The sequence below is a fragment of the Lytechinus variegatus genome, chromosome 9 (genome assembly GCF_018143015.1).
Source record: "Lytechinus variegatus isolate NC3 chromosome 9, Lvar_3.0, whole genome shotgun sequence".
Classification (NCBI taxonomy): domain Eukaryota; kingdom Metazoa; phylum Echinodermata; class Echinoidea; order Temnopleuroida; family Toxopneustidae; genus Lytechinus; species Lytechinus variegatus.
In genome coordinates, this window is record NC_054748.1 from 1,465,915 (window position 1) to 1,493,831 (window position 27,917).

Sequence of the window (27,917 nt, forward strand, 5' to 3'; positions counted from 1 at the left end):
GATATCGATATCAGCAAAGTTGGGTTAAGGACACGTATCATAAAACTGGTGATTTTTATGAAAATCTCTTCCAGACGGACCTATTATTCTTGATGAATTTCTTCAAGGTATGCAAATTGCTTAGTATCAAATTAAAGCTCTGATATTGTTTAACAAACAATCCATTGAGATTGTACTTTGGCACTTGCTTCGCAGGTGTAATTAAGGCCTTTTTGACGATGATATTGATTATTGTTGTGAGTGATATCTTCATTGTAGTCCCAGTCGTAAGTAGTGGTGTTTCTTTTCTAGTTGAGCAATGCAGTTCAGTTACCCATTGCAAATGCAACATTTCTTTTCTCTTATTTGTGGCTTTCTGGTAAGTATTGTATACTCATGCCTTTGCCTATAACTGTATCATTTGGAACAAAATATAAAATTGAATGCCAACCTGCCTACAAATTTTGACAGCTTTTCTGCAAAAGTGCAATATTTAAAAAATTTTATTCTAAAAATAAGTAAAATTTCAAATTATTTTAGAGTCTAAAAAGTAAAAAATAAACAGGGCAGCTTGGATTGAAAAATTACTTGCATCTGCTGATAGATATCAGGAATCGTAAAATATTTGTTTTAATCAATAAAAATCATATAAATTACTTTATGATATTTATCAACCGAAAAATATATTTTACAAATCGTGATAATGATAATCGGCAAATGCAAGTACATGTATTTTTAAAATCTAAGTTGCAGAATGGAAAATGGCGACGTAAACAGATTGGGTAAGTAAATGCTCTTGCTCTTAATTTTCTTCAATTTGACTAGGCCTAATGTATTAAAGGAAAATTAGGAGTTTTTATAAAAAATGGGGTAAACAAAACTTGCCCATGTACATATGTACTTTTAAGTTTAGTTTGGGCGCTTTACATAAAAATTGGTGAAACTAGACCTAAATCTCCATGGGTAATCCTCGCCTCTACAGCGAGGCATATATAGCCGACCCAGGCGTTTGGAGAGTAAGGGTACGATAGTACTATGATTTTTACTCCCCAGACGCCTCCAGGCTAGCCTAGACGGAATTTGAATGAGAGTGCTAAAAATACAAAATAGAATCAGTGACCTCAATTCCAATTCCCCCAGTTCACCTTCCGTTTTTCACGACTCGCCATCTTCCAACAATCTTGTTATGAAACCAGATGTAGGCCTATTTATATTGCCTAGACTAGCACTAGATTGATCTCAGCACTTGACAGGCAAATGAACTTTCCTAGATTTCTTGTGTGGAGAAATCTGTGAAAACTGAGTGAGACAGTCCCAATTTTCTGACCAGCGCCTCTTCTGATAAATGTCTAAGTTATTGGAGACCCTAACGTTAGGCCTAAAATGAAATATGCATCAATGTTGTATGAATATATTTGTCTGTTTTTAATTGCAATTTTATTTTTAACTTTTATTTCAATTTTGTAAAATCTGAAATGTATTGCGATGTTTTGTGGCCGCAATTCATGAGCCCCCGCCCTTCTTTCGACAAAGCGCATCGTACATGTCAAAGTCAATGTGTGGGATATGTGATATGCAATCCGGTAGTTGCAGCGGCCATTCGCTCGGGACCGCATTACTCTCGGACTCCTTGTCGAATGAAGGCCTTTGTGGCTACAAGCATGCCATTTATTTACATGTATTGCTGTACAATTTCAATTCAAGGGCCTTGTATTAGGTTGAGTTTTAAAGTTTTTTTGGTTGTTATCTTAAAGCTTAGCCGCCACGTGCTCCAGAAATGTGGCGCAAAAACCTCATTTTTAATTGATTAAAAAAAAGGTGATTTTGGAATTGAAATCGAGACTTTCATGTGGTGAGTGATAGTGCCTGTTTTGTTTTGTGTGTGTTTATTTAGTTGTGGTGATTGACTGTGCTGGCTTGTCAAATAATTAAAGGAGAAGTTCACCCTGAAGAAAAGTTTGTTGTAAAATAGCAGAAAAAAATAATAGAAAATATTGGTGAAGGTTTGAGGAAAATCCTTTAGAGATTAAGAAAGTTATTAGAATTCAAAGTTTTGGATTTGTGACGTCATATGCAAGCAGCATTCCTACATACCGAATGGTAAAAAAATCAATGAATTTCAAATTTTGTATGGTTCCTGATGACTTTATTTTGTTTTCTATTTATGATCGGGTGTGAAATAATTTGTCTATTCATTGATATACAAAAGGCACAGTAAAAACCATTTTCAATTTTCTGAGAAAATGACATTTCATAGATTTTTACCATTCGCTTTGTAGGAATGCTGCTCGCTGACGTCACAAATTCAAAACTTTGAATTCTAATAACTTTCTTAATCATTGAAACCTTCAGTGCGAGCTCATTGAAACCTCATTGAAACCTTCATTGATATTTTTTCTGCTATTTTTACAACAAACTTTTCTTCAGGGTAAACTTCCCCTTTAAGTTTGCCATGACGAATGGAGACACATGTTGAATTCCAGGCTCATTACACTTACCGGTATTATTTTGTCTATGAAATCTCCTCAATTGAGTTTTGATAATCATGTTCACAGTTCACACCATTTCTAGACATTTGTAAGACTTTTATACACCATACATGTACCATGACAAAAGAAATTAACTCCTGGCTTGTGGAATGGGTTTATAGAATGTGTAGAAGAAGTCACTCATTCAATGAGCAAGGTTATGATATAACTTGTTCTCTGTTACGGTACTCCCTGTGTGGTGAAATAAGGTTGGCATATTTTTGGCATATTTTCTCTTGTTCTTGGGGACAAATGCTTGTTTTTTTTACACTGTAAGTTTCCATTAAAGCTATTCATCATATAACTTGGCTAAAATTAATTTCTTATAGAGATTGAAAAATGAAAATTTTCCTGTCATTTTACTTTTAACCAATATAGGCTATACAAAAAAATATGCTAAAAATGCAAGTTTTTTAGCGCTCTGGTGAATGCAAAAATTATCCTCAAGTTACTACTAGTGAAAAATTAATTGCAACTGTATGGAAAATTGGAAATGATAGTGTTTTTGGTTAAAAGTTATGAATACTGAACTTCTGAAGTGTGTGTTTTGTACTGCATTTGGCATTACCATATATCCATTTAAAAAGAGCATTATAGAAAATATCCAAAATATAAAGAAAAATGCCAATTTTGAGACAAATCAGAGTTGCTTCCTTTTGTCATGGGACAGCAGTGCTAGTATTGTTTAGAATCCAATCCTTTGCAGTAAAGTGTACAAATAATGAGTGTTTATGAGTGCAATGGACAGAATACTTCCTGAGATGAAAGATGAAAAGATCCATTCGACTCGGCTACGCCTCGTTGAATGGATCATTCATTTCGTCGGCAGTCTCCCGAACGGTCGTATCACACATACTATAAGTTTACTATAATTTTCACACTTACATGTAGTTCCCCAGCCTTACATCATTGCTAGAAAAATACATGGTTGGAAAGACCAAGGCAATTGCTTGAATATGGTATCCTTATTTTTACACAAAAGCAAGAATCAAAGAAAATATCGCAAAAGAGCTACATGCTTGTAATTTCGGTTTGAGCAGTTTTTATTAAAAAATGTATGGCATCGCAGTGAAAATCCTCACAGATCTCAGAAAAGCGAATAAATTGCTGCCTAGAAATTTAGTTATGAATAACTTAGAGTAGGACTTGTACCTTAATATTTTGCAAAAATCTCAAAATCGAATTTTTTTACCAAATTTGACTGATACAGTATGACGGTTCGGATGACCGCCGACAATTTCATCTTTCACCGAATGAAGTATTCTGTCCATTGCACGAGCAAAGAAACATTTGGTTTATATGACACTTAAAACTAGATTTTTTTTCATAGGAAATTATCAGTTTCGATGCAAAATATGATCATGCAGTGCAAGCTCGGTCAATGAATGGATCCTAAATTGCACGTTTGATGACGTCACTGTAAGTGTAAAATGGTCCGAATGATCGATATCAAACAACCAATCAAATGCCAAGGATCTATCTAGGTGTCATACAATCTCTCATATCTTTTTTATCTTTTATTTAGTCCCAATAAGGTGACACAATGGCTCTTTTGGAATGGAAACTCTCCCTGTTACTGCTGCTGATAGTGCATGTTGCTCAGCAGGCTCCCCTTGATCCAAAATCACCCGACGAAGAGAAAGCAGAAAAGCTCGGCGAGGAGATCATCAATAAGGCTGAAGGAGATGGACTCGCTGTGAGTATGATAAATAGACCCTCGATCTGGGCCCGTATTCTAAACTATGAAGTCAGGTTTAACTTAATAGACCACAGTCTAACTCTGCTAAAATTATGGGAAGCCAAATGTGTCAAAATTTTATTAAGTTGTATGTTTCTTATGTTTCCTGATTCATCGATGGTGCAGACAATCATCTATTTTAAATTCCTAGACAATTATGAATGATTTGAGAGCCAAATGAGGTGAAATATTATCTCACACACTGTTAGTGATTTATGTAGCAATTGGCTATCCATACTTAAACCACAAATTTAAACCTGAATTAAAGTTCGACCCAACTTCTGGGTGGTATTCTGATAATTAAACCTAAGTGGTTAAACCCATGGCCCTGGGAAGCGGGGGTGCTGTATATAACATTTTTCATTGGCAGCACCCCCTAGAATTCTGGCAGGTGTGACAAATTGGAGTCATGTACCGAAAACAACCGACATTTTGTGTTGAAACCCTTTTGTTTTGCTTGTCAAATTTTTTTACGGACCAAAACAACCTTCATTGCAGTGAACCCCCCTTTTTTTTTCTGGGGGGGGCTTGTCAAATTTAATTCAGCACCCCCCCATAAAAAAAAGGTTCCCTGGGCCCTGGTTTAACCGCTAGTCTAAACTACACTTTTAAACCACACTTGTACTGGGCTTCATAATATTTCTGCCATATTTGTGACAATTATAATGTATCAGTTAATTCTTTTAAACTCATGATGTTTTTCTATTTTTCCTATAATTCCCCGGTCTGGAGAAATACATGTACAATAAATAAATAAAATAATAATTTTTATGACTCTGTCACTTCTCGATCTGGTACCAGTATATATGACACCATCCTTGCTTTTCACAAATTAAAAAAAGAAAAACAAAACCAACACATTATCTGTTAGAGATCAATTCCAAAGTATTGATGTTCATCTTTTGATTTGATTTAGAAGTATTGTTTAACTTTGTGAGCAGCCGATTTAAAATATTCTCAAACCAAGATGAAACATGTGTACAGGTGCATGTATTAGAACTAATAAACCCTGAAAACAACCATTATTGAGAATGAAAAGCTAAAGCTACAAGGCAAACCCTGATTTTGTAGATAGGTGTCTTGTAGACGCCTAAATAGTACACACAAGTGTATGGGATGAAATTAAAGATGGGGTTTCCAGTCACTTTATATTTCAACTTTTGAAGCACTAAATAATTATTTTCGAACACAATTTTTTCTGGGCTTCATTTTTGTAACATATCACAGACACAGGTGACAAGTGTGACCTTCTAGCTCAGATTTTTTAAAAGTCAAACCAATGTTAACCAATCACTTGTTTTCTTCACGCAAAGGAGCATATATGAAACCACTTTTTTATTATTAAGATATTACTGTATACAATGATGAAAGAAAACCCTGTACATATACATGTAGAAGCAAGCATAGTGCAATGGAGAGATATTTTTTTTCCATAGCATTGTGTCGTCCTACTTTGTTTCTAGTTGGTTTTCTTTTTTGGAGCGAATTTGTTACATTATTATGAAAAGTTCTGTATTTAGTTACAAATAATTGATGGCCTTACTAAAAGAAAAAAAAACACTGTAAGCAGGTGATGTCTGAATTCATAACATGCCATTCAAACAGATTGTCTATTGTTGAGTAGTTCAAATTTCATTTGAAAATTAATTTAAGAATGACTGACAATTGAAAGTGGATCCCTTTTCTTTCCTTGGTTGTATGGTTCATATGGAGAGAGAATTTCCCCCACCCTATGTATGCGACACAAATGTCTCAATATATTTTTTACTGTTCCCTATCCTATTCGTTTCCTTCTGTTTTCTGTTTTATATTTAATCTAACTACCAGGTACTTGCTTTTTTTTGCTTGATATAGAAAGTACAATTTTGCAACCTTCAAATGCAATAGAAACCCCCTTTTGTGTACATTTTTACACCGTAAGAAGCTAAAAAGCTGTGGCGTACATACCAGAGTGGTAGAATTGGCATTTACATGTATTGCTTATGTCCAGATAGTCTTAAGTTCCACTTTTTTAAAAAACGTTTTTAATCTTTAATCTTTATTATATAAACAAAATGACCAGTGTTGGATCCATGTTACGATTTACATATTTGATACAGGATCTAGGCCTCGAATATGAAGGCTATCTCCGAGAAGTCATCCAAGTTTTGGAAGCCGACCCAGAAATGAAGAGTCACATGGATGAGATGGACACCAATGATTTACTGGTAAGTGGTGACTTTGTCATGTAGACCTGGGTCCTGTCTTAAAGGTATTGTTTAACCTTGTGAGCAGCCGATTTAAAAAAATTCTCAAACCAAGATGAAAGTCTACAAGTGCATGTATTAGCACTAATAAACCCTGAAAACAACCATTAATGAGAATGAAAAGCTAAAACTACAAGGCAAACCCCGATTTTGTAAATAGGTGTCTTATTGACGCCTAAATAGTGCACATAAGTGTATGGGATGAATCTGTTATTGTCATAACTTATTATACCAGGAATGTGCTCAATGTCCTTTGTATAAAACAAAGAGGAAGCACGATGAATGTTCAAGACAAAACTTGGCAATAGACCAGTTCGTAGTTACCCCATGGACAATTTTGGTCAAATGACCTTTCATTTCTTTCATCATGATAGGCAGATTTCGAAGCAAGATATTACGTAAGCTTGCCTTACATAGCAGGATAAAGAAATTGAATAGACCAGGTGACTAGAATAGCACACAATTGAACACTTACTGAAGGCATTTGTTGCATCCCTTCTTTGAATGCATATCTTAGCATGTTGCACAATGTACTTTGCAAACTGTGAAATACCAGTCGTTCGTGGAAGTAGTTGTTTTTTTTATGGATGTAAATGAAAACGACAATTCAAAAGAATATGTGAATAATCAAGACATCAAAGTTGGTGCTTATCTCATTAGATTTTAAAGCGCCATGTCACTTTAGTACAAATGACCTTCTGATCGTGCGTAGAATCTTTTGATCATGCGCATAAAGGAACTACGAACTGGCTTATTGATCATGATTGGTTATGATCAATGCAAACAATTATATAATTCAGTAACCCAATCAGTTGTAAGGTACATTGTATAACTGTGAAACGCGGGGATGTTTTTCATGATGGACTACAATAAATTTATTTTTCATGATTAATCGTAAGATATTTCATAATGTTATTTATGCATGATTTTATAAACGGCTTTACTAACAACCTCATTTTCAGACATCAGCTAGAAGTGAAGTAATGTAGGTTATTTTTTTTGCATATGATCATTTCAATGCAAAGTCTATATATTCCAACAATTTAATTGGGATTATTTTAGCTGCAGCCTAACTTTGTATCATAACTTTCATGTATGCAAATACACATTAATTTTTTTCTATAGTCTGGTAAATTTGGGAAGCAACTAAACAATGTTGGAAGTCATATCAGAAGTCAGTTGGATGAGCTGAAGAAAAAAGAGATCCAGCGTCTTCGGGTCATCGCCAGGAAGGCCATGGAACAGCAAGCACGTAAGTCTATCCAGGTTTTATAACACAAAGATAAAGGATTGATCGTACAATTGATTTTCACGATTTATTGTACATTGTAGTCAATGGAATCAATCATAGGAAAATGTTCTCAGATCATTACTAAGTTTTGTGTTACAGGCCCCTGGGAAGATTCTCCATGCAGGGAATAGTTTTCCTGATATCGCATCACAATTTCCCCACTTTTTTTTTTTAAAGACTGCTATGCATTAAGTCTTTTACAAAGCATATTTTTACATAGTACTGTCCATTGCTTTAATAGTTGACAGCTTTTCTCTTATGACCAAAATGCTATTCAAATATGTAAAGCCAAATTATTCAATGCCATGCAGGATCAACTGAATTTTTGTATTAATGTGAAGATATTATTCTTTAAAAATTCATTCATTTGAAAAGTACTCTAAAATCTAGTCAACAATTGCAACCCTTTGACTGCAGGCTTCTGCAATTTTTATAGACTGAGGACAGGGACCACTTGGGGGTCCTGTCGACAAGAAGTTTGAATTATAAAAGTTGAACTGCCCCCTTTTTTTGTGTTTGATTCTATTATTTGGAAGTTACACAATACTTTATTAGTGCATGACAGGTGGCCCTTTTTAGGACTCCTAAATGAGACAATTTTCTTAAGTGCTGTAATGAAACTTAACTTTAAAATTTAAAATTTCTATTCTTAAAATCAAGAATATTTCATCTGCAAAGATTGGACATCAACCTTAGTTGACGGGAATAAAGACGATAATACCAGTCTGATTTAGCACTGTCTAGAATAGAGTCATTCAGTGATCTTGAAAAAAAAAACAGCTTAAAATGAAATGCCCCCGATCTTTCAGGCTATCAATATATCTACAATGTACTTGTAAAAGCATTTCATGGTCTCCCCTCAGTAGCATATATATATTTGGTCAAATGTATCATCATTTTATTGTGCAATGTTTGCATCACATTTTCATATTCTGCCAATATGTTCTATTTTTGTATCTGAACATTTTGATGATTATAGTCGCGTGTATTTCTTCGTTTCCCATTGGCATTTGTTTATACCTTTTTGTCCTCTGAGTTGATTCGTCTGTGAAATTGTCATTAATACCATCATCTTCATTTCTTACTAATCATTTCGATTCTATTTATGCATGCATCCCTTAAATTCGTAAACCTAAAGTCGGGAAGGGGAAGCCGACGGATCAGAAGTTCTTGGACAACCTCATCGGGCATCTCGATCCATCGTCAATGGAGTCTTTCAATCCAGACGATATTACTAAACTCATACAGAAGGTAGTCAAGCACTAACAGGAATGCCTATGTGTGGTACCACAGTATGGTTTTGTACCTGTAATCCACTTCCGGCTGTGTGTACATGATTTCTAGCTGCTTTGTTTGTACACCAAGCTAACCTATACTAACATAGATGTCAATGTGTGCCCCCACAGTATCATTTTATTCATTCTGTATGCATATCTGTCTTTATATTTGTTCACCTGTGGTGCAACAGTGTTAATTGCTTTGTGGTGCATGGCTAAAATTGCTTCCAACAGGATGGGTTACCATCTGTTTCTTTTAACTTCAAGATCTTGGTTTGTTTTAATTTTCAGTTCTTGTTAATTTTTAACTTGTGACGTGTTGTCTCAGATATGTTTATGCACTTTTTTGTTTTTCATTGCAATGGAATGGTAGCGCACTTACCTCATACCTTGTCGGAAATCTTATTTGCGCATTCATCTTGTTTTTATTTTATGTTCAAAATTATCTGAAAATCCAAGTCTGTGGACTATTTTGCACCGAATAACAATTCTTATCCTATGCATGCATGATGCATCATCAGAGTTGATCATTTCGGATTTTATATGGGCCAATACTCCTAACACAACCAAAGTTCATGAACATTCTCCTATACTATTGTTTGTTCTTGTGGATACATACAGTAGTGTTGAAAGGAATTTCATTTTTTAAATTCATATTAATTAACTCACTACTGGGACATTAGTAATACGATTGACCATGAAACAGCTGAGCTCGGTAAACTCCATTTTCACTAATTCAACATATTTTATTCTTACCCTTCTCTTTTGTCTAGATTTGCACTTGGACATTAAACTGTTGTGTTTATATCTGTATCTACCGCACATACAGTACAGGCATATTTTTTTTCCACAGGAATTAATTCTCTGATGTGCGCAGATTTTCTCTGTTTGATTTTGCCTCTCATCTGCAAATTTCTTCCAGATTTTTTGCATGAATTCGATTGACTCTTGCCAAGTTGAAATTCATATTATATGTTTTCTACCTCTTGGGCAAAATAATACTGGAAAGATGGCATTCTAGACCTTTTTAAAATTTTGCAGTAAATTATTGTGATTCTAAACAAAATCTCATATCATAATTCATGTATTTGTGAATATTTTATTAATAGATTAGCTGTTATTGATTTCCTTGTTCTCATGTTCGCTTAATATACACATGAACAGTACATCTCCATCTATTTTACTTCCCCCTCCTACAAGGCTGTCTCCATTTGTATTGATCTACTTTATCTGGATCTTTCTTTAAATCAGTCAATCACTCTATCTATCTATCTATCTATCTATCTGTCTGTCTGTCTGTCTGTCTGTCTGTCTGTCTGTCTGTCTGTCTGTCTGTCTGTCTGTCTGTCTGTCTGTCTCTCCATCCATCCAACCATCTGTCTATCTAATCTATCTATCTATAGATCAACCTACCGACATGTACATGTATAATCTTACCATCTGTCTATTTTTTTTTTTATACATAGATCTATAAAATCTACTCGCATGTATCCATTCATTACTTGCTGGCCTCTACCTGAATGTTCATTGTTCATGTACATTTCACATCTAGGTCCTTGTCATTTTATAACAGCTTTTGGCATTTGCACATACTATCATTTTTTTTCTTATTATTCCATGTACATACATGTTATGCAATATATTTTATATTACTCTGTTGGTCCATCCATCAATCTATCTTTCAATCTGTCTATCTATCATCATTGTGCTCTTCTAGCTGAAGTAAGCCAAACTGATCTCCTTCAGATGATCGCCCATGTTGACTTTCGGAATGAGCACACTTTTGAGGAAGAGGACCTCAATAACCTCTTGCAAAAGGTACATTAACACAATGGGGCAGGTTTCACATAACCCTTCTCTTTGCAATGTAAAACAATAACTAAACAAACCTACATGTACATGTATGGTAAAGAAACAAGAATCAGATCATGTCTATTTTATAGGAAGGGAGGAAGGGGTGGGTGCGAGTGGTACATGTACATGTAGGTGTTCCTAGCCTTGTCATGTTGCATATGAGTATAGTTTCTGTTGTTATTGTGATATTTTAGCCTACAGGTGCATATACATGTATTTACCTGTTTGATATTGCGAATCTCGTTCCTGCGAAATAAAGAATTTTATTTAAATGCTCTCATTATTTCATAAAAACCCTTTTGCAAGAAGCACGTGTTGTACATTTTGTTGCATGCTTGCACTATTCAATACATACAGGAGCATGTTTCACAAAGATTTAAGTATGACTTAGAGTCGCACTTAAATGCCGTGCGTACATGATGCAATGCTCAATATTATTGATCAATACGCAGTAGTGCATCCTCTTGCATTGATCTGACCAATGCAGTCATGCCTTTTTTAACATGTGCAACTAGGCCTAGTGCGCCTCTTAGTCATAGATGTATTTTGCATTTACATCTTTGTGAAACACCCCCCAGATTGTATGATTTTTTCTATTACAATTATGAGATTATTTTTGTCTTGTGAAATTTTCCCACTGTGCCATACTTGCCAAATTATGTAAAAATCACTTTATTAATGCCAAGAATTCAACATACTTTTTGAAGTCACGTACGGTGTGATTTCAACAGAAACAATTTCCTTTTGTTTTCCGACTTTCCAGACAAGTGAATAATATTTATTCTGCAAGTCAGTTGTGACAATAAATCGAACAGGAATAGGTGGAAGTACATGTAAGGATGCATCTGTAAATGCTTATGGAAGTTCATAGATTAGACTAAAAGCAAAAAAAAAGGAGAAAAGTATCACAAAAAATATAAAGGCTATATTGGATGGACTGAGCATTGAACAAAATAATGTTTTAAAGTGTCAAGACAATTGAAGCCGCTATTTTATGTTTTAATTCTTTTTAATTCATTTTCAAAAACACTTTCTTTTGTGTTTTTGCCATCTCTTGAAAGCCCTTTGAATGCACAGTTCTTTATCAATTTCAATTTCAACTAACCTATATATCATGGGATATTCATGACACATTTTGATCTCCATCGCACATTTAATTGATAATAGTTTGGATATTCTAGCACAGTTTGGGCATTTTGCAATCAATTCCTCATATCAAAAATCTTGTTAGCCCGAATTCACAAAGGTGGTTTTGAAAACCCACGGTTGAGTCCATGGTTTATGCAAATTTCATGTATAAATTACGCTAAATTTAGCGCGTATCGGGCGTGTGTATGAAAAATGTCCACTCCTGATGCGCGCTTTTGTCACAGTGCGCCAAATTGACGCCTGTTGCCGTGGTTATCAACGATATTTTATTCATGAGTCCACTGTTTTTATTCATGAGTCCACTCTTCAAACAGTGGACTCATGAATAAAATAGCGTATCTAACCATGGTAACAGGCGTCAATTTGGCGCACTGTGACAAAAGCGCGCTTCAGCATTGGACATGTTTTATACACGCGCCCGATACGCGCTAAATTAAGCGTAATTTACACAGGAAATCTGCTTAAACCATGGACTCAACCTTGGGTTTTCAAAACCACCTTTGTGAATTCGGGCCATTGGGTCTTTGGTTTCTTACATGGAACTTTCCTCACAACACCACTTTAACTGCATAATTAATTTGTTTTGTTTACATGAATGATTTTCATTGTGAATTCTAACATTTTTTATTCACATGTGTTGGGCTTACTTCAATAGAGATAAAAGAAAGTAGTTGCAGCTAACAATTATTTCATTTATTAAAAGAAAATCTTTTACACCCACTTTAATTGTCAGCATATTATCATACATCCAGATATGGTACAGTTAAACAAAAACTTATCTTAGTAAAATCATGAAATCTTAGATCAGAACCATTAGTTCCGATGATTACTAACACAGAAAAGCATGTGTGGGACATTTTATTAATATTGCTTGGCATAATACCCGACATTTGATGGGATTACGTGCTTGTTTTGCGGATTTCTCAGCAATTCCGCATTTTCTTCCAGAGCCATTTGGCTAATATATTTTTATTTACAAAAACCAATACTTTGGTGGTAATTGGTTACTGTTTGAACTCGTTTTGAGATTGCTATCACTTCTGGTATTTAATTAAAATATTAATACTTGCCAACCATTAAGAAAAGCAATAACCTATTCAAGCATTAATTTAACTAATGTAATACAAAATGGTGTCATGGATCCTAATCAAGTGATTGGTTGAAATCTATCACATGGTCAGTTATTAATTTCATATTCCACAAAAATAGCTAACGACTGGTACTAATGAGGGTTTGTCGCTGATTCTGAAGATGCTGCTGATGATGATGGTGATGATGCTGGTAATGGTGCTTGTGATGTTGATTGTGATGATTGTGATAATGGTTATGATAATGATGGTAATAATTGATACTGAAGATGCTGCTGTTGATGATGGTGGTGATGAAGATGGAGATGATGACGAGGATGATGATTATGATGATGATGATGATGGTGATGATGGTGATGATTATGATGGTGATGATGATGATTATGATGATGATGGTGTAGATGATGATGAAGATGATGATGATGATGAAAATGATGATGATGATTATGGTAATGATGATCATGAAGATGATGATGATGGCGATGATGATGATGATGACACTTATGATAATGATGATGATAATTGACTATCTGCTTCTTCTGTATCCAAGGCGACCAAAGATCTGGAGGAGAATGACCGTGAGAGGAGGAAAGAGTTCAAACGATACGAGATGGAGAAAGAACTAAAGAGGAGAAACGAGATGAAGATGATGAACGAAGAAGAAAGAGCTGAGGCAAGGAGAAAGTACGAAGAGGAAAGGAAACAAATGAAACAACATGCTAAGCTCAACCATCCGGTAAGAACTATACCCTCAATATAAATGCTATAACTAAACTTCACTTTTGTGGAGGTGCCGTAGCCAAGTGGTCTAAGGCGCCTGGCTATACATAGAAAGTCCGGGGTTCGATCCGCGGCACTATGCCCGTGAGCAAAGCATTTAATGTACAATGCTCATTTATCTTGCTTTCAAATAAACGGAAATGCTTTATGCATTATTGGTAGCTTGGTGTGCACTTGTTAAAAAAAAAGAAACTAAACTGAATGAGAAAATGCTATTAATTAATTCCTTTATTCAATTGTCACTAAAAACATTATAATATTTTATATTATTATGATGACAATGTTTAATATAAAGTGTAGTATGCACTAGTGTCCTGATTACACAATGGTATATAATACATCTACAGTGGAAATCAAAAGTTTGTGAACCACACCAGAAAATGAACATGTTTTAAGTGTTCAAGTTCTGTCATATTTTAGACATTTAATTGAGAAGTCGGGTGAGAAAATATATTCAATAAAGTTTGCTTCTCTGGGTTCGCCAAACATTGTAGTTTCATTGTCAACATTCAACACTTGGCATAAAGAAGTGCATTTTGTGGTTGGGTTCATTACATGTATCTTTTGAATGTAACTGTATTAATTCATATAATTTCTCACAATTTCTTATAATTTTTTAAAGGAAGCAAAAGTAATTTGAGGATGTGTAGAAACATGGATCATTTAGACAGACAAACAATTCAACGTATAACATTAATACATGACACTGAATATTTTTGATAACTACATATTAGGCTTGCTACATGTTATATATGATAATAGTGATGATGTTATTAATTGTTAATATACATACACTACATAATCAGGATGTTATCAATTGTAATATGTACAGAATTATTGTCATAGAGTGTATACATTCTAATTCATATTATTTTTAAAAATTTATTTTGCAGGGAAGCAAAAAGCAATTGGAAGAGGTTTGGGAGAACACGGATCATTTAGACAGGAAAGATTTCAACCCTAAAACGTTCTTCTTTTTACACGACTCAAACAGCGACGGCTTCCTTGACGAGTTTGAACTAGAGGCTCTCTTCATAAAAGAGGTTTGAAATATTCATATTAGAAGTATTAGGTTATTGTTGCTGGGGCATTCAGTCCTGAAATTTCAATATTTGGGGGCTAGGTCTCTTTCCGATAGGGCTCATTTTTCTCATTAAATCACATATTGGAACATATTGAAGGTTGTAAATAAGAGGATTGTTGAGGCCATCATAAGGACATTCAAAGCTGTTGCCTTGGTGACCTTGAAAGAATTTAATACCTGCCAATAAATGATGATTATAGTATTTTGCAAACTACCATTAGACCAAAAAGAAACTTTATACATGTATTTCTCACTTCAAATTAAATCAAAAGCAGTCAAATTTGCAATGATGATATTCAAAATCACAGCAAGGCGTGGAATTCGTTCAAACAGTCTAATAAAAAAAAAAATATTTATTCACGCGTGTGAAAATAGTGATAAATAATAGTTTCTTTTAATATTTGAAAACAAATTTTCGGCATTACTCCTACATGTATGTGTTTAAGATCGCATGCTCGATCTGTAACGGAAATCATTAAAGTCAGAAAAAATTGGCTACAGTTGGATTTGAACCTGCCATCTACTGCTTTCTGTTTCTTTCAGTTTCTTATTGTTTGATAATAATATTATTTGATAGTGCCTGTGTTGCCAAGCAGACAGCTAAGATTTTATTAATATTATGCAGTTTGATAAATATTGATATTGTTTGATAAACATGTAATATTTGATAATGCCTGTGTTGCTAAGCAGACAGCCAAGATTTATACAGTTTCCTATAAAATGTTAACATTGTTTGATAATATTTTATAACGCCTGTGTAGCCAAGCAGGCAGCTAAGATTTAAACAGTTTGAATAAAGTTAATATTGCTTGATAAACAAACATGTATATTATTTAATAACACCTGTGTAGTCAAGCAGGCAGCCAAGATTTATTCAGTTTGATAAACATGAATATTGTTTGATAAACATGTAATATTTATATAATATTGACTGGCCTTGAGGGGAACATCAAATATATTGCCAGCAAAAGAATCATATTGGCCCGAGTCTTTAGACGAGGGCAATATGGGTCTTTTAAGGGCAATATATTTGATGTTCCCCGAAAGAAGAGCCAGTCAATATTTTTATTATCATCCAAATCAGATATCTAGAGCAAAAATCGTGATAATGGTGATATTTCTTTTTAAAATAGTTATATTGTGTCTTGTTAATATAAGGGTCTAGGCTCTGCACTGTACCATTATGACGTATTTGCAAGCGCTTGGATCCAGTGATGTCTTTATTATGAAGTATATTGTTGGCGCGCAGATCCTTATGAAGCGTATCTCTTTATACGCATCCTCAAATGCCCGGATGTGAGACCAGGGAAAATACAAAGGTATATTTCGCGTCGTCTCTGCATGCAAAGTAAATATGCGCATTGAGACCGAGGAAAATACAAATAATATACCTATCCCTTCCCGATATTTATGAATCTAGGGCAATACGGTTTTGTAAATGACCAGCTCAGATGTCTGATACGGGTAATAATATTTTATAACGCCTGTGTTGCCAAGCAGGCAGCTAAGATTTATGCAGTTTGAATAATGTTAATATTGTTCGATAAACGTTATATTATTTGATAATGTCTGTTTTGCTAAAGCAGGCAGCTAACATATATGCAGTTTGATACGTTATGTCATTTTATAAATTTACATATACATGTAATATTAAATGCCTGTGTTACCGAGCAGGCGGCCAAGATTTATGGTTACGATGAGGAAAAAGAGGAGGAATTAATGGAGGAGGTCGCTCGTATGCGAGAACATGTTATGAACGAGGTAAGGTGATAGATTTTAACCGATCATAATTCTGGCTGCGTTGTAACAGAGAGTCGGTTTCCATCCGTAATTGTCAGCATTTAGATTGTTAATCATGTTTTATTTTCTCTTTCTTCATTCCCTTTGCTTTGATTATTAACATGCACGGCAACACAACCCTTTCTCCCCCTCTTCTCTCTCTCTCTTATCTTTATTTGTCTTTCACTCTTTTTCTTTCTCAATCTTCCTTTCTTGCATTCTCTTTCTTCTATCATTTCTTTGCACCTTATATCTTTTTACTCTTGTTTCCGCTTTGCATTCTTTATTTTCGTACTCTGTATCTGATTCTGCATTTACCTGCTTGCCCACTTCTATTGTCTTCGTCCCTTTCTCCCTCCTCTTTCTGTCTGTCACTATTTCGTTTCTCTACTATGCCCTCACTCTTCCCCCTTTTTTTCTATCTCACTCTCTATCACTATCTCTTTCACTTAATCTGTCAGTTTATATCTCTCGTTCTCTCTATCCGTCTTTCTATGTATCTCTTTTCCAACAATTTTTCTATTTGTTTCTATCTCTTTGTGTGTCTCTTTGCTACACATCTGATCCTTTCTTTACCTTCTTTTATTTTTCAAAACTCTTTGCCTCTGATTTCTTTATCACCTCTCCACTCTTTGTCTGCCTCACTACATCTCTCTCTTCATGCTTTATTATTTTATATGAATCTATTTTCTCTCTTTTTCCCTCCCTAATGTTGATCTGTCTATCTCCACATTCTCCCTTCATGCCTCTGAACTTTTCTCTCCCTCGTTCAACTCCCTCCTCTTCTTTGCCTCCCTCCTCACTCTCCAATTCCCCTCCCCTACTCCGCTCTCCCCCCTCATTCTCCTCCTTCCATCCCTTTCTTCCTCCCTCCCCTTCGCATTGCTTCCCCTTCTCTTCCATGCCTCTCTCAATCTGTCTCTGAATGTCTCTATTTTCTTTTCTTTATTTTTCGCTTCATTTTCTATCTTTCTGTATCTCCGTCCTTCTCTTTGACTCTATGCCCCCCCCTCATTCTTCCGCATATTATTTGCCTGCCTTTGTCTCCGCACACTCCGACGCCTCCCCCACCATAACTCACATGCATAACGCACACACTTGCACTCACACTATTTAACACCAGGTGGAAAAAATCTACCAGGGCAAGAAAAATGCGGACGTTCAGGAAAAGTTTGAGGAATTGTCCCGCATGAGGGAACATGTTGTCAAGCAGGTATCTATTCAAATTAACTTTTCATCTCCTTTGCACCTGATTTGTCCTTAATAGGCCCACTCCACCCGACAACAATTTGAAAATAAACTGAGATTATGCAACATTTATGTAATGTTACAACGTTTCTATTAAGTGTTGCATACTACATCTATTATCCCTGCTTAAGCATGGCTACCCTGAATAGTATATATTTAGAGAAAAAAAATCAAAGAATTATTACATTGCATAACATTAACAAAATGGTCAGGAAAGATCCAACTTAAATAGCCAGATTGACCTGTATACATGTAAAACTTACTGTTGGGTATACCCTGAGAGTGACTAGCTGGTGGCCCTTTCAATCAGCAGTTAAATAGTGATTACAAGCCAGCAAAGATTACTGTACATGCTCCCTAAAATATTGTGTGAACTGATTAATTCTCTACTGCCTATTACAAAATTATTGAGTTATCCAGTAGCTAGATGCTGGCGTGTTACAATGTACTTGCTATCAGCAAGCTTCAAATTTCTGTGAGGGGAAGACTTCAATCTTGCAATTAATGTGAGGGGAAGTCATCAATCTTGCAATTAATGTCAGTAGTGTTAGGTTTTTTTTTGCCATTAGCAATGTGGAAAAGGCCTTCATTGCATGTTCATGGCTGTTTTGGTAGCACCCCTTTCATTTGACTGAAGTTGGATCGAATTAATGATTAAATAATATTTGGTTCTTCGTTTACAAAATTAATCACCGAGTCTCATGATATAGATTAAACATTGTGAATACAGCATTGTGTGAAACACATTATTTCATGCATGCGTAATCTCAAGATGTTTATCAGTATTTGATTATTTATATTTTGTTTTCTTCCACTACATTGCTTTTGATCAGTGAATGTAAAATGTTTTGATAACATACATGTAACCCATGGATATGATCACAATGACTGACGCAGAAATGCATGACCATGAGAAAATACTAATACACAGGACTGCATCTCGTTTTAAATGTAAAAAAAATTATCTGCAGCAAGTTTGGATAATATTTCAGTATTGAAACTAAAAAAAAAAAAATTCTGTGCCAGAGACTGGATGAAGGAGAAAAAAAGTCAGTAACAAAATTGCACGAAAGCATCATCAATGAACTCTAATATTCCCCTAATATGTTTACTTCCTATTATTAAAACATGAAGATTGATTTTATTTTATCATTTGTTGTCTCTGTGCTCCCTTGTATGATTTATATTTTGATGATAATAATATGCATGAAAGTAATGGTTCTTTTACCCAGTATTTAGTAAATCTTTGTGGTACCGTAGTCAATTGTATTACAGTCATGTACATGTATGTGTAACTTTTATGGAAACTGCTTTATGTAGATTTCTGAAGTCGGGTGTTGTGATTTAACTATGGATAGCCACTTGGGGCATAAATTCCTAAACACATTCAGTTTATTACCTCATATATATGACACCCAAATTGTTCATTATTGTTTGGGAATGATAAGTGAAGTACCGGTAGACCATATTTCTTCATTATGAGAGCAAAAGGAAACAAATAAGTGAACATAAGAAATATGAAATATAAACAGAATTGTTTAATTTTTGGCTCCTCATAACTTTTGCACAGAGTGATACTGTGGTCTATAGTTAAATCTGTATTCAGAATATGGGCAATAAAGTAGAGTTTTAGTTAAGATAATTGTGTTAAAGCCTCTGTATAGCTTTGGTAAAGGGGCAATAATGTGATTGATGATCGAATATCATCTAATATGACAGTCTTACTGAAGCGTAGAGACCGTTAGATATTTTTCCAACTGCACTTCTCTGAGAAAATTTCAAATATTCAAATCTTGGATATATAGCGCCCTCTCTCGGCCATGCTTGTTTTTAATTGAAAAAATGGGCATTCAAGCACTTATCTTATAAATTTAGTGATTAGATATCCAAAAGTTACAGACAAAGAACATATCTTGAAAGTTTCAGCCCATTCCATGATTTGGAATAGGATTTAATTGAAAGACAAAAACACACAGATATTTTAATTTGATCGGGTGACCCGATCAAGTTAAATTTCCATGTAAAATAACAAAATTTACCATGATGGCTGTAGCAAATTTCAGATAAATTCGAAGGAACAGGGCTTCATGTTTCATTACCAAAAGCTCAATATAACTTCTGTTTTGAATTGCTCCTACGTGTATACGATCAATTTGTGTAATTTCTGTAGTATACATGTAGGAGTAAGAGAATTCCATTGTCAGGAGATTAAAAAAAGCATCTTAAAATTGAATTGTTTGTTTTTGTGTATTGACCAGATTGATGGCAACAAAGATAAAATGGTCAGTTTAGATGAATTTATGGAGGCTGCAGCAGCATCAGACTTTGATGAAGAGGAAGAATGGCAGGTAAGACCAGTTTCCACAAAATCGGTTCATTTAACAAACACTAGTACCTCAGCCAGCACAATAATCGTTTAGACATAATTACAATTTTTAAGGCAAGTACATTATTAAAAAAATGATAATAATGATTGTTTTTGGTGTGATACTTTTTATCCATGAAATTTTCTCAAATCAACTTTTAAAGGTAAATGCTAGTTTTGGTAACGATATCAAAATGAGTTCGTACAGAATCCAATGAAATGACCACCAAAGTGTCTATATAAATAAAACGCATGTGCCAAAGGCTTCTGGAAGAAATTGTGTAATTGCTGAGAAATCAGCAAATAAGCACAGGATTCGGGTACAGCGTCGGGCCCGACGCTCTAAGCGATAACTATACATTGTCCCACGTGCGCTTATCTGTGTTGGGGATCTTCGGTGTGAACATTTTTCAGCGTAGATTTCAAGATTTCACAAAGTTCAGTTAATGTAACTGTACCATATCTAGATCCTCGATGATATACTGACAATTAAGCCTTGTTTTACAAACTTTCTCATGAAATCAGTGTTTACTGCAACTACTGGAATTTCTCTTTAAGGAGGAAGTACACCACAGTAAAAACTTGATTCGAATTCAAAGAAAGAGAGAGAAAAAAAAACAACTCAAATTCTGGCATACAAATTTGAGAAGTAAAATAGTAAAACTATGACATTCTAAGATATCTGGTCAGTATGCTGAGGATGGAGCTGATGACATCACCCACTATTTTTTTTAAATTTTATTATCATCATTTTCATAATTTTTTGTTTTATTTTATTTATTTATTTATTCATTCGTTCGTTCGTTCCGTCGTTCCAAATTACTCTATATTATCATAATACAACAAAAACAAGTGTTTTCAGATATATTTTAGATGATTCGACAGATGTTGTGAAAGTAAGTTTGATTTCTCCCTGAACATGTGGCATTACCATGGTCATAACCTATTGTGATTCAGTAGTCTCCTTTTTGTCATATCTACAAGAATATGATAAATCAATCAATAAATAAAACACATGTATTGTACATGTACAGTTCAAATAATTAAAAAAGTTAATAAAAAAATCATTGACTCTCTTTGCATATCACTGTGTTGTGCAAATAATTTTGTTTGGTGAAAAATAAATGGAATTTCAAAATGTCATTCATGGATAAACTTTTTCATTTTTAATTGATTTTGTTGGAATTTTCTACATGAGGCCGTTATATCTTTTCATTCAGATAAACTTTCTGTTGGGATGGACTTGTCCTTTAATGTTGGTGCTTAACTAGGCTTCTAAAACATCCTTCATTCATCCGTGTAATTCTGATTCTGAATTTTATTTCTTTTATTCCAGGATTTAAATCAAGAATCGCAATTTACAGAAGAGGATTTAGAGAAGTACCAGGACGAGTTGAGGAGAACATTAGAAGAAACCAAGGCCAAGATGGCAGAAGCAGGGGATAACTTTGTTAGAGTTAGGCAGCCTCCTGGGCAAGATACAGTTCAAATGAACCAGGTGAGATATCTTATTGTGCCCGATGCTCTCTTTCGCCTGTATTCTGAAGTCTGGTTTGAGACTTAGACTATGGTCTAAAAAACACTGCTAAAAGTATAGAAGGCCAAAAATGTCAAACTTTTCCTTACACTGTATGTTTCTTATGTTTAAGAAACATAAACAGCTCTTCCCTAACTCATGAAAAGTGAAGAAAGCCATCTTGTTTATCCTTCTGAAACATTTAAGAATGATTTGAGAGAAAAATTTATAGCTGATACACTGAAATACCAGTGGTAAAGATTTATGCCACTATTGGCTATCTATATTTAAACCAGAGTTTAAATCAAACCTGATTTCAGAATACTGGCCTTAAGGTGCACAATTTCCTTTTCCATTGCACAAACTCTTCTTCTTGTGAGTGATGCTCTCTTCAGGTGCACAGTTTGATTTTCCATTGCACAAAGGGCTCTTCTTCTTTATAAACCCAATGCTCTTTTAGGTGCACAATATCCCTTTTGATTGCAGAAACTCTTCTACCAGTACACATTATTATTCGCATTCTAACTGCATCATTGTATTTTCACAATTTTGGTAGCTAAGCAAGAATGGCTTAATGTCATTTGAGGGCTGGACAAAGAGTATATAAATGATAATTTTGCATTCCATTTTTTCTTTTGAACTATTCTTTAGGCCCAAGCTCATCAGGTCCAAGATGGTCTAGCACAAGGAGATAATAAGGTAAATACTTTTCGAATTCTTTTTATTTTTTGCAATTTATTACAAGGTATTGTATTTGCACTGGTTAGTTTGTGCTCAGCCATGTGGTGTTGGTTTGGTTAAGGGAGGCCATAGCCTTTGTACTGCAGTTTTAATAATAAGTAGTAATAAGTACAAACATTGTTTGAAGAACAGAAATTGAATAAAAGGGAAGAGGGAGGGAGGGAGGGGGGGAAGGGGGGAGGGAGGGAGGGGAGGGGAGGGGAGGGGAGGGGAGGGGAGGGGAGGGGAGGAGGGAGGGAGGGAGGGAGGGAGGGAGGGAGGGAGGGAGGGAGGAAGGAAGGAAGGAAGGAGGGAGGAAGGGGGAGGGAGGGGGTACATTGGAAAAGTTTTCTTCTGTATCACAGTCTCTTTTTAACATTGTATTTCAAATACACATGGATGCTCTTAAAGAGAAATACCAGTAGTTGCAGTTAACACTGATTTCATGAGAAAGTCTGTAAAACAAGGCTCAATTGCCAGTATATCATCGAGGATCTAGATCTGGTACAGTTACATTAACTGGACTTTGTGAAATCTTGAAATCTACGCTGAAAAATGTTCACACCGAAAATCCCCAACACAGATAAGCGCACGTGGGACAATGTATAATTATTGCTTAGGGCGTCGGGCCCGACGCCCTACCCGAATCCCGTGCTTATTTGCTGATTTCTCAGCAATTACACAATTTCTTCCAGAATCCTTTGGCACATGCGTTTTATTTATACAAACAGACACTTTAGTGGTCATTTCATTGGATTCTGTACGAACTCATTTTGATATCGTTACCAAACCTAGCATTTACCTTTAAAATGTGATATGCAAGATATAGAACATTCTGTGTGATAAACAGGCTTGATTGTATATTGATAAATTAATACCAACCACGAGACTCCACGCATCATACATTTTTGTAAAAGTTAATACTCTTGTTATCGCCTGTTTTCAAGACTTTATTTCTCTCTAACGTGCATTTGAAAACGATCAGAAGTTGAGATACTAGATTGGAATTTTCAGCCTTCATTTTTTGCTATTAGAGCCCAGGTAAAGACAATCTGTACCCAGTATGTTCAATGTGATATATACATGTATATATATATATATATATTTTGAAGAATATCATACTATTAACGTGATGGGTAATTAAACTACTATTCAAATATTATGCCATTTATTTATATCATCTTCCGGACTTGCTCACTTGTTTTGTAATTTTGCGTCATGTGTGTTCTTTGTAGCCATGTGCCAAGGTTTTTAAATTTGGTCTAAAAATGCTTGCATGATTAAAAAAAGTTCATGAAATTATATGGCTAAAACCTTCCATGTTACAGATTAATGAAAATGTTGATGGGGTCATTTCGCCCCCTCCCCTTTCCCGAACCTACACTTTTAGCATGCACATATGCTTGCTACTCTGAATTTATTTTATGTTGTCTTTGTCACTTGCGATAGATCACCATGGTGAGGCGACGGGGCGTTTGGGACTTTGGGTGTCGTTTGGGCGTCCACGTCCCCATGTTTACAGTCTTGTAAAGTAGTGGGAAAAAAAGAGAACAAGAATTGAGGGAAAAGTGAAGAGAGATTAAAAAAGAGATTGAAAACAGAGAAGTCTTTTTTTTTAAACTATGTACATGTACCCGTTGTTAAAGGAGAATGAAAACAGAAAAATCAAAGAAACAGATCAACGAAAGTTTGAGAAAAATCTGACAAATAATGAGAAAGTTATAAGCATTTGAATATTGCAATCACTAATGCTATGGAGATACCAAATTGGCAATGCGACAAAGATGTGTGATGTCACTTGTGAACAACTCTCCCCATTACTCTAGTATATATTTCACTAGAATTGCCTCTTTTATCACATCTATCCATAAATCATGTGTTCTGTCTACATGGGGGCATGTAATGCATATTTTTTAAGAATACATCATGGATAAAGAGTTTGTATCATCATAAGAAAAAGCAAAAAGAGACATTTTGAGGGTATTTTATAGTCCACCAAAGGGAAAGTTGTTCATCAGTGACATCACACATCCTTGTCGCATTGCCAATGTGAGGATCTCCATAGCATTAGTGATTGCAATATTCAAATGCTCATAACTTTCTCATTATTTGTCCGATTTTTCTCAAACTTTCTTTATTCTTATTCTTTGATTTTTCTGTTTCTACACAAGCCTATTTGTTCCAAAGGTTTCATTCCCCTTTAGATAGAGAATAACTCAATTTTCGGTCAGTCCTCCCCCCCTCCCCCTTACTATCAAACTTTCCTGGTAGTCTGCAAGCACAGACTCACACTTGACACTTTTGCCGATTATACCATGTCTAAAGTGAAGACATCTCGGTCTGTGCAGAGGCAACTACAGCACATACCAAACTGAACCTAGTCTCACTTCTTCAGACTCTTCATTTTGCACTATATGCAAATTAAAAAAAAGAGGTCTGTGCCTGCAGACTACAACCTTGGTGCTGCCCTTGAAATCATATGTACACGTAAAATTCCTTTGATATTGAATCACGTGCTGTCAGTATATTTGTATATATTTAGCACAGTGATTATACTTTTTTTTTACAACATTTATCAATATTTATCTACCTGTAAACCCAAGTCCTTCCGGGTTCCGTTACCCAAAGTTTAACGATTTTATTTTGCAAAGTGAAATGCCCTATCGAGGTCATCGTTGGATGCTCATGCTCAGTACACTAGAGACCAATCGGAATTGTTCTTTCAAATTTAACCTGTCGCTAACCTTTGTGTTACGGGGCCCCAGTAAGCTTACTCAGCATATCTGGGCCCGTTTTTATAAAGCTGTTTGTGGGTTATGCACAACTTCATACATGACAGGTGATATTTCCTTATGCTACATGCTATAATCTATAAGATATCCCGAATCCCCCCTCTATCAGTATGCATAAACCCTTTAATATTGAAATTGAAAATGTTCTATTCAGAAAATTGGCAAAGGTGACTTTTTTATGTATATAAAATAGTCAGATATCAATGGTGGCCATTGGCAAACAAAATGATTGAATACATGACACCAAACACATGTAGACTTGTGAAAATTATTTTTCAGTTGTCCATAATGTTACAAACAGTTTTAATAGGTGTACTTTACAGATAAATCTTCTAAACAGCAGGTCCCTTTTTTATTGAACACACATTTACTGTAGCGGTAACCATATTTTCTTCTAATTTCAAACTAGATATACCCGGTAATTATTGGTTATCCTGAGGGGAAAAGGTATCTTAAATACACATGTGCCGAGATTACTGTAGCCGTAACCATATTTCCTTCTAATTTTCAAACTAAATATAATCATTGGTTTTCCCCGGGGGAAAAGGTATCTTAAATGTGAAAATTGATACACATGTAACTCCTTACTTTATGTGTAATATTGTGATAAAAGCATGCCAATTTGTACAGTGTAAACAGTGTGTGGTATATGTGTATTTTCAAAATGTATGTTGTACATGCATGTATGAATGTGTGGATCTCCATTGACCAAACATACACAGTCAGAGTACAGTTACCAATACTACAAATCATCCTCTTTGGCGGCATCCTCGCTCCAAATTCTTGAGAATGACAAGACTTTTTGATGTAATCACTTACTGTTTTCAAGTCAAAATTATATATCATTGCATCATTGGACAGAGTATGTGTTTGTCTTTTATATTGGTCATGAACTTTGTTTGTACACTCTATTTTGACAAGAAAGTGAATTTTAGGCCTGAAAAAGTGCCTTAATACCAATTTTTTTCCCTGTAACTCGTGGAAAATGTGCAAAACTTTTTATTGGATCCTCATTGATGATATTCATATCATCATGAAGATGAAATTCTGTATTTTCTCACAATGCCACTCTCGATGTGTGGTAAAGTTTTCATCGGGTGAAGACCACACTTTACCCATCAAGGTGCAAGACAAGATTTTTGAAATTTCTGAGTATTGTGAAATTGAGAGTTTTGATTAGCTGAATAAGGTTTAAACCTACATGGACAGATAACTTAAAGAGACGAGAGAGGGTTATCTTTGTCTCGCCATCACCGCACCATGACAAGAAATTCCTGCTTAGGATAACCATACACACACTGGGTTTAATATTTTATCCTGCAAAAATTTTTACAAAAAGTTTGAGAGTTTTATGTCCACATCCCTCCACCAGTTGTTTCAAACGCAGCTCGCTCTGCAATTAGCCCCGATTGTAATACAGTAATAGTATGCAGTGCTTAGAAACATTGTGTTAAGCCTTGTATAAATGTTGCATAATATTATTATCATTATAATTAAATGTGTATTTCTCTGAAAATTTTTTAATTGGCAGATTCGATTCGAAGGGGGCTCGCAACAAGTTCGGCACGATCCTCCAGGCAGTATACCACTCTCAAACCAGCAACCCGCCCAACCCCCGCAGATCAGGCACGCCACCCACCGGCTCAGCAACCACCAGCAGCATCGGATGGCCAGCAACAGCAACAACAGAATCAGCCCCCACCACCAGTGTAACAGCAATAATCAATGTGTTGCTATTCTATATCATTCTACAACATCTATTATAAGGTGCATTTTTTTTTATTCAGCAATATATCTATGGTGATGGTATACACTGTTACAGCAAAAGACTCAACGCATTAGAGAGCAATTGGTTTTTATATTTATGGCACCACTTCCTCCTCATGCAGATTCTTTCTTTATCAACATTTTATGATCATGTTCTATCATAAATTAATATTCATTTTGGTATTATCTTAGACCCGAGGGCCGTTTCATAAAACAGTTCGTAAGTTAAGAGCGACTTTAAGAACGGCTGGTGATCCTTCTTGTGGTAATGGTATACACCAAAAGAAAGGTTCACCAGTCTTTCTCAACTTACAAACAACTTTATGAAACACCCCCTGCAATCAATAGCAATGACCCCTTAGTCAAACTTTTAAATTTTCAAACTTTTAGCATGAAGCTACTGATAATCAACTCAGGCACCTTTATACCAAAGCATATGTTGCAAGAAACTTAATTTGCCATCAAATTGCAAGTCAATTATAGGTCATTAAATCAATCACAAGTCTTTTTATTGATTTCAAATTTGCGATTGATATCTTGTCTGCATCTTGCATCAGAAAGTTTAAAACTTATAATTTTTGACAGATTAACTTCTACTACAGCAAACTAATTCATTTGTTTGGCTGTACTGGTAGTTGGAATTAATCTGTCACTTGTAAATTTGCAGCAGGGTTTGCAATTGAAATTTGCATTTGATTGCAAATATTTTTTTTTAA

At 35.0% G+C, this 27,917-nt stretch overlaps 1 protein-coding gene across 3 annotated transcripts; it reads left to right on the forward strand.

The window, feature by feature from the left end:
* On the forward strand, positions 1-27,911 carry LOC121421053 (nucleobindin-2-like). 3 transcript variants are annotated; one of them, XM_041615654.1, is made up of 12 exons: positions 1-107; positions 4,033-4,203; positions 6,345-6,452; positions 7,617-7,743; positions 8,921-9,033; positions 13,701-13,886; positions 14,824-14,973; positions 16,689-16,775; positions 20,300-20,389; positions 21,743-21,904; positions 22,574-22,621; positions 26,966-27,911. In XM_041615654.1, the coding sequence occupies exons 2-12, from the start codon at positions 4,051-4,053 to the stop codon at positions 27,236-27,238; spliced, it is 1,497 nt and encodes a 498-aa protein (XP_041471588.1). In that variant the 5' UTR covers positions 1-107; positions 4,033-4,050; the 3' UTR covers positions 27,239-27,911. The 3 variants fall into 3 exon arrangements, with proteins under 3 accessions (XP_041471588.1, XP_041471587.1, XP_041471589.1); XM_041615653.1 differs by lacking the exon at positions 16,689-16,775 and adding an exon at positions 17,917-18,006; XM_041615655.1 differs by lacking the exons at positions 8,921-9,033; positions 16,689-16,775 and adding exons at positions 10,777-10,877; positions 17,917-18,006.
* The last annotated feature ends 6 nt before the right edge of the window (positions 27,912-27,917 follow it).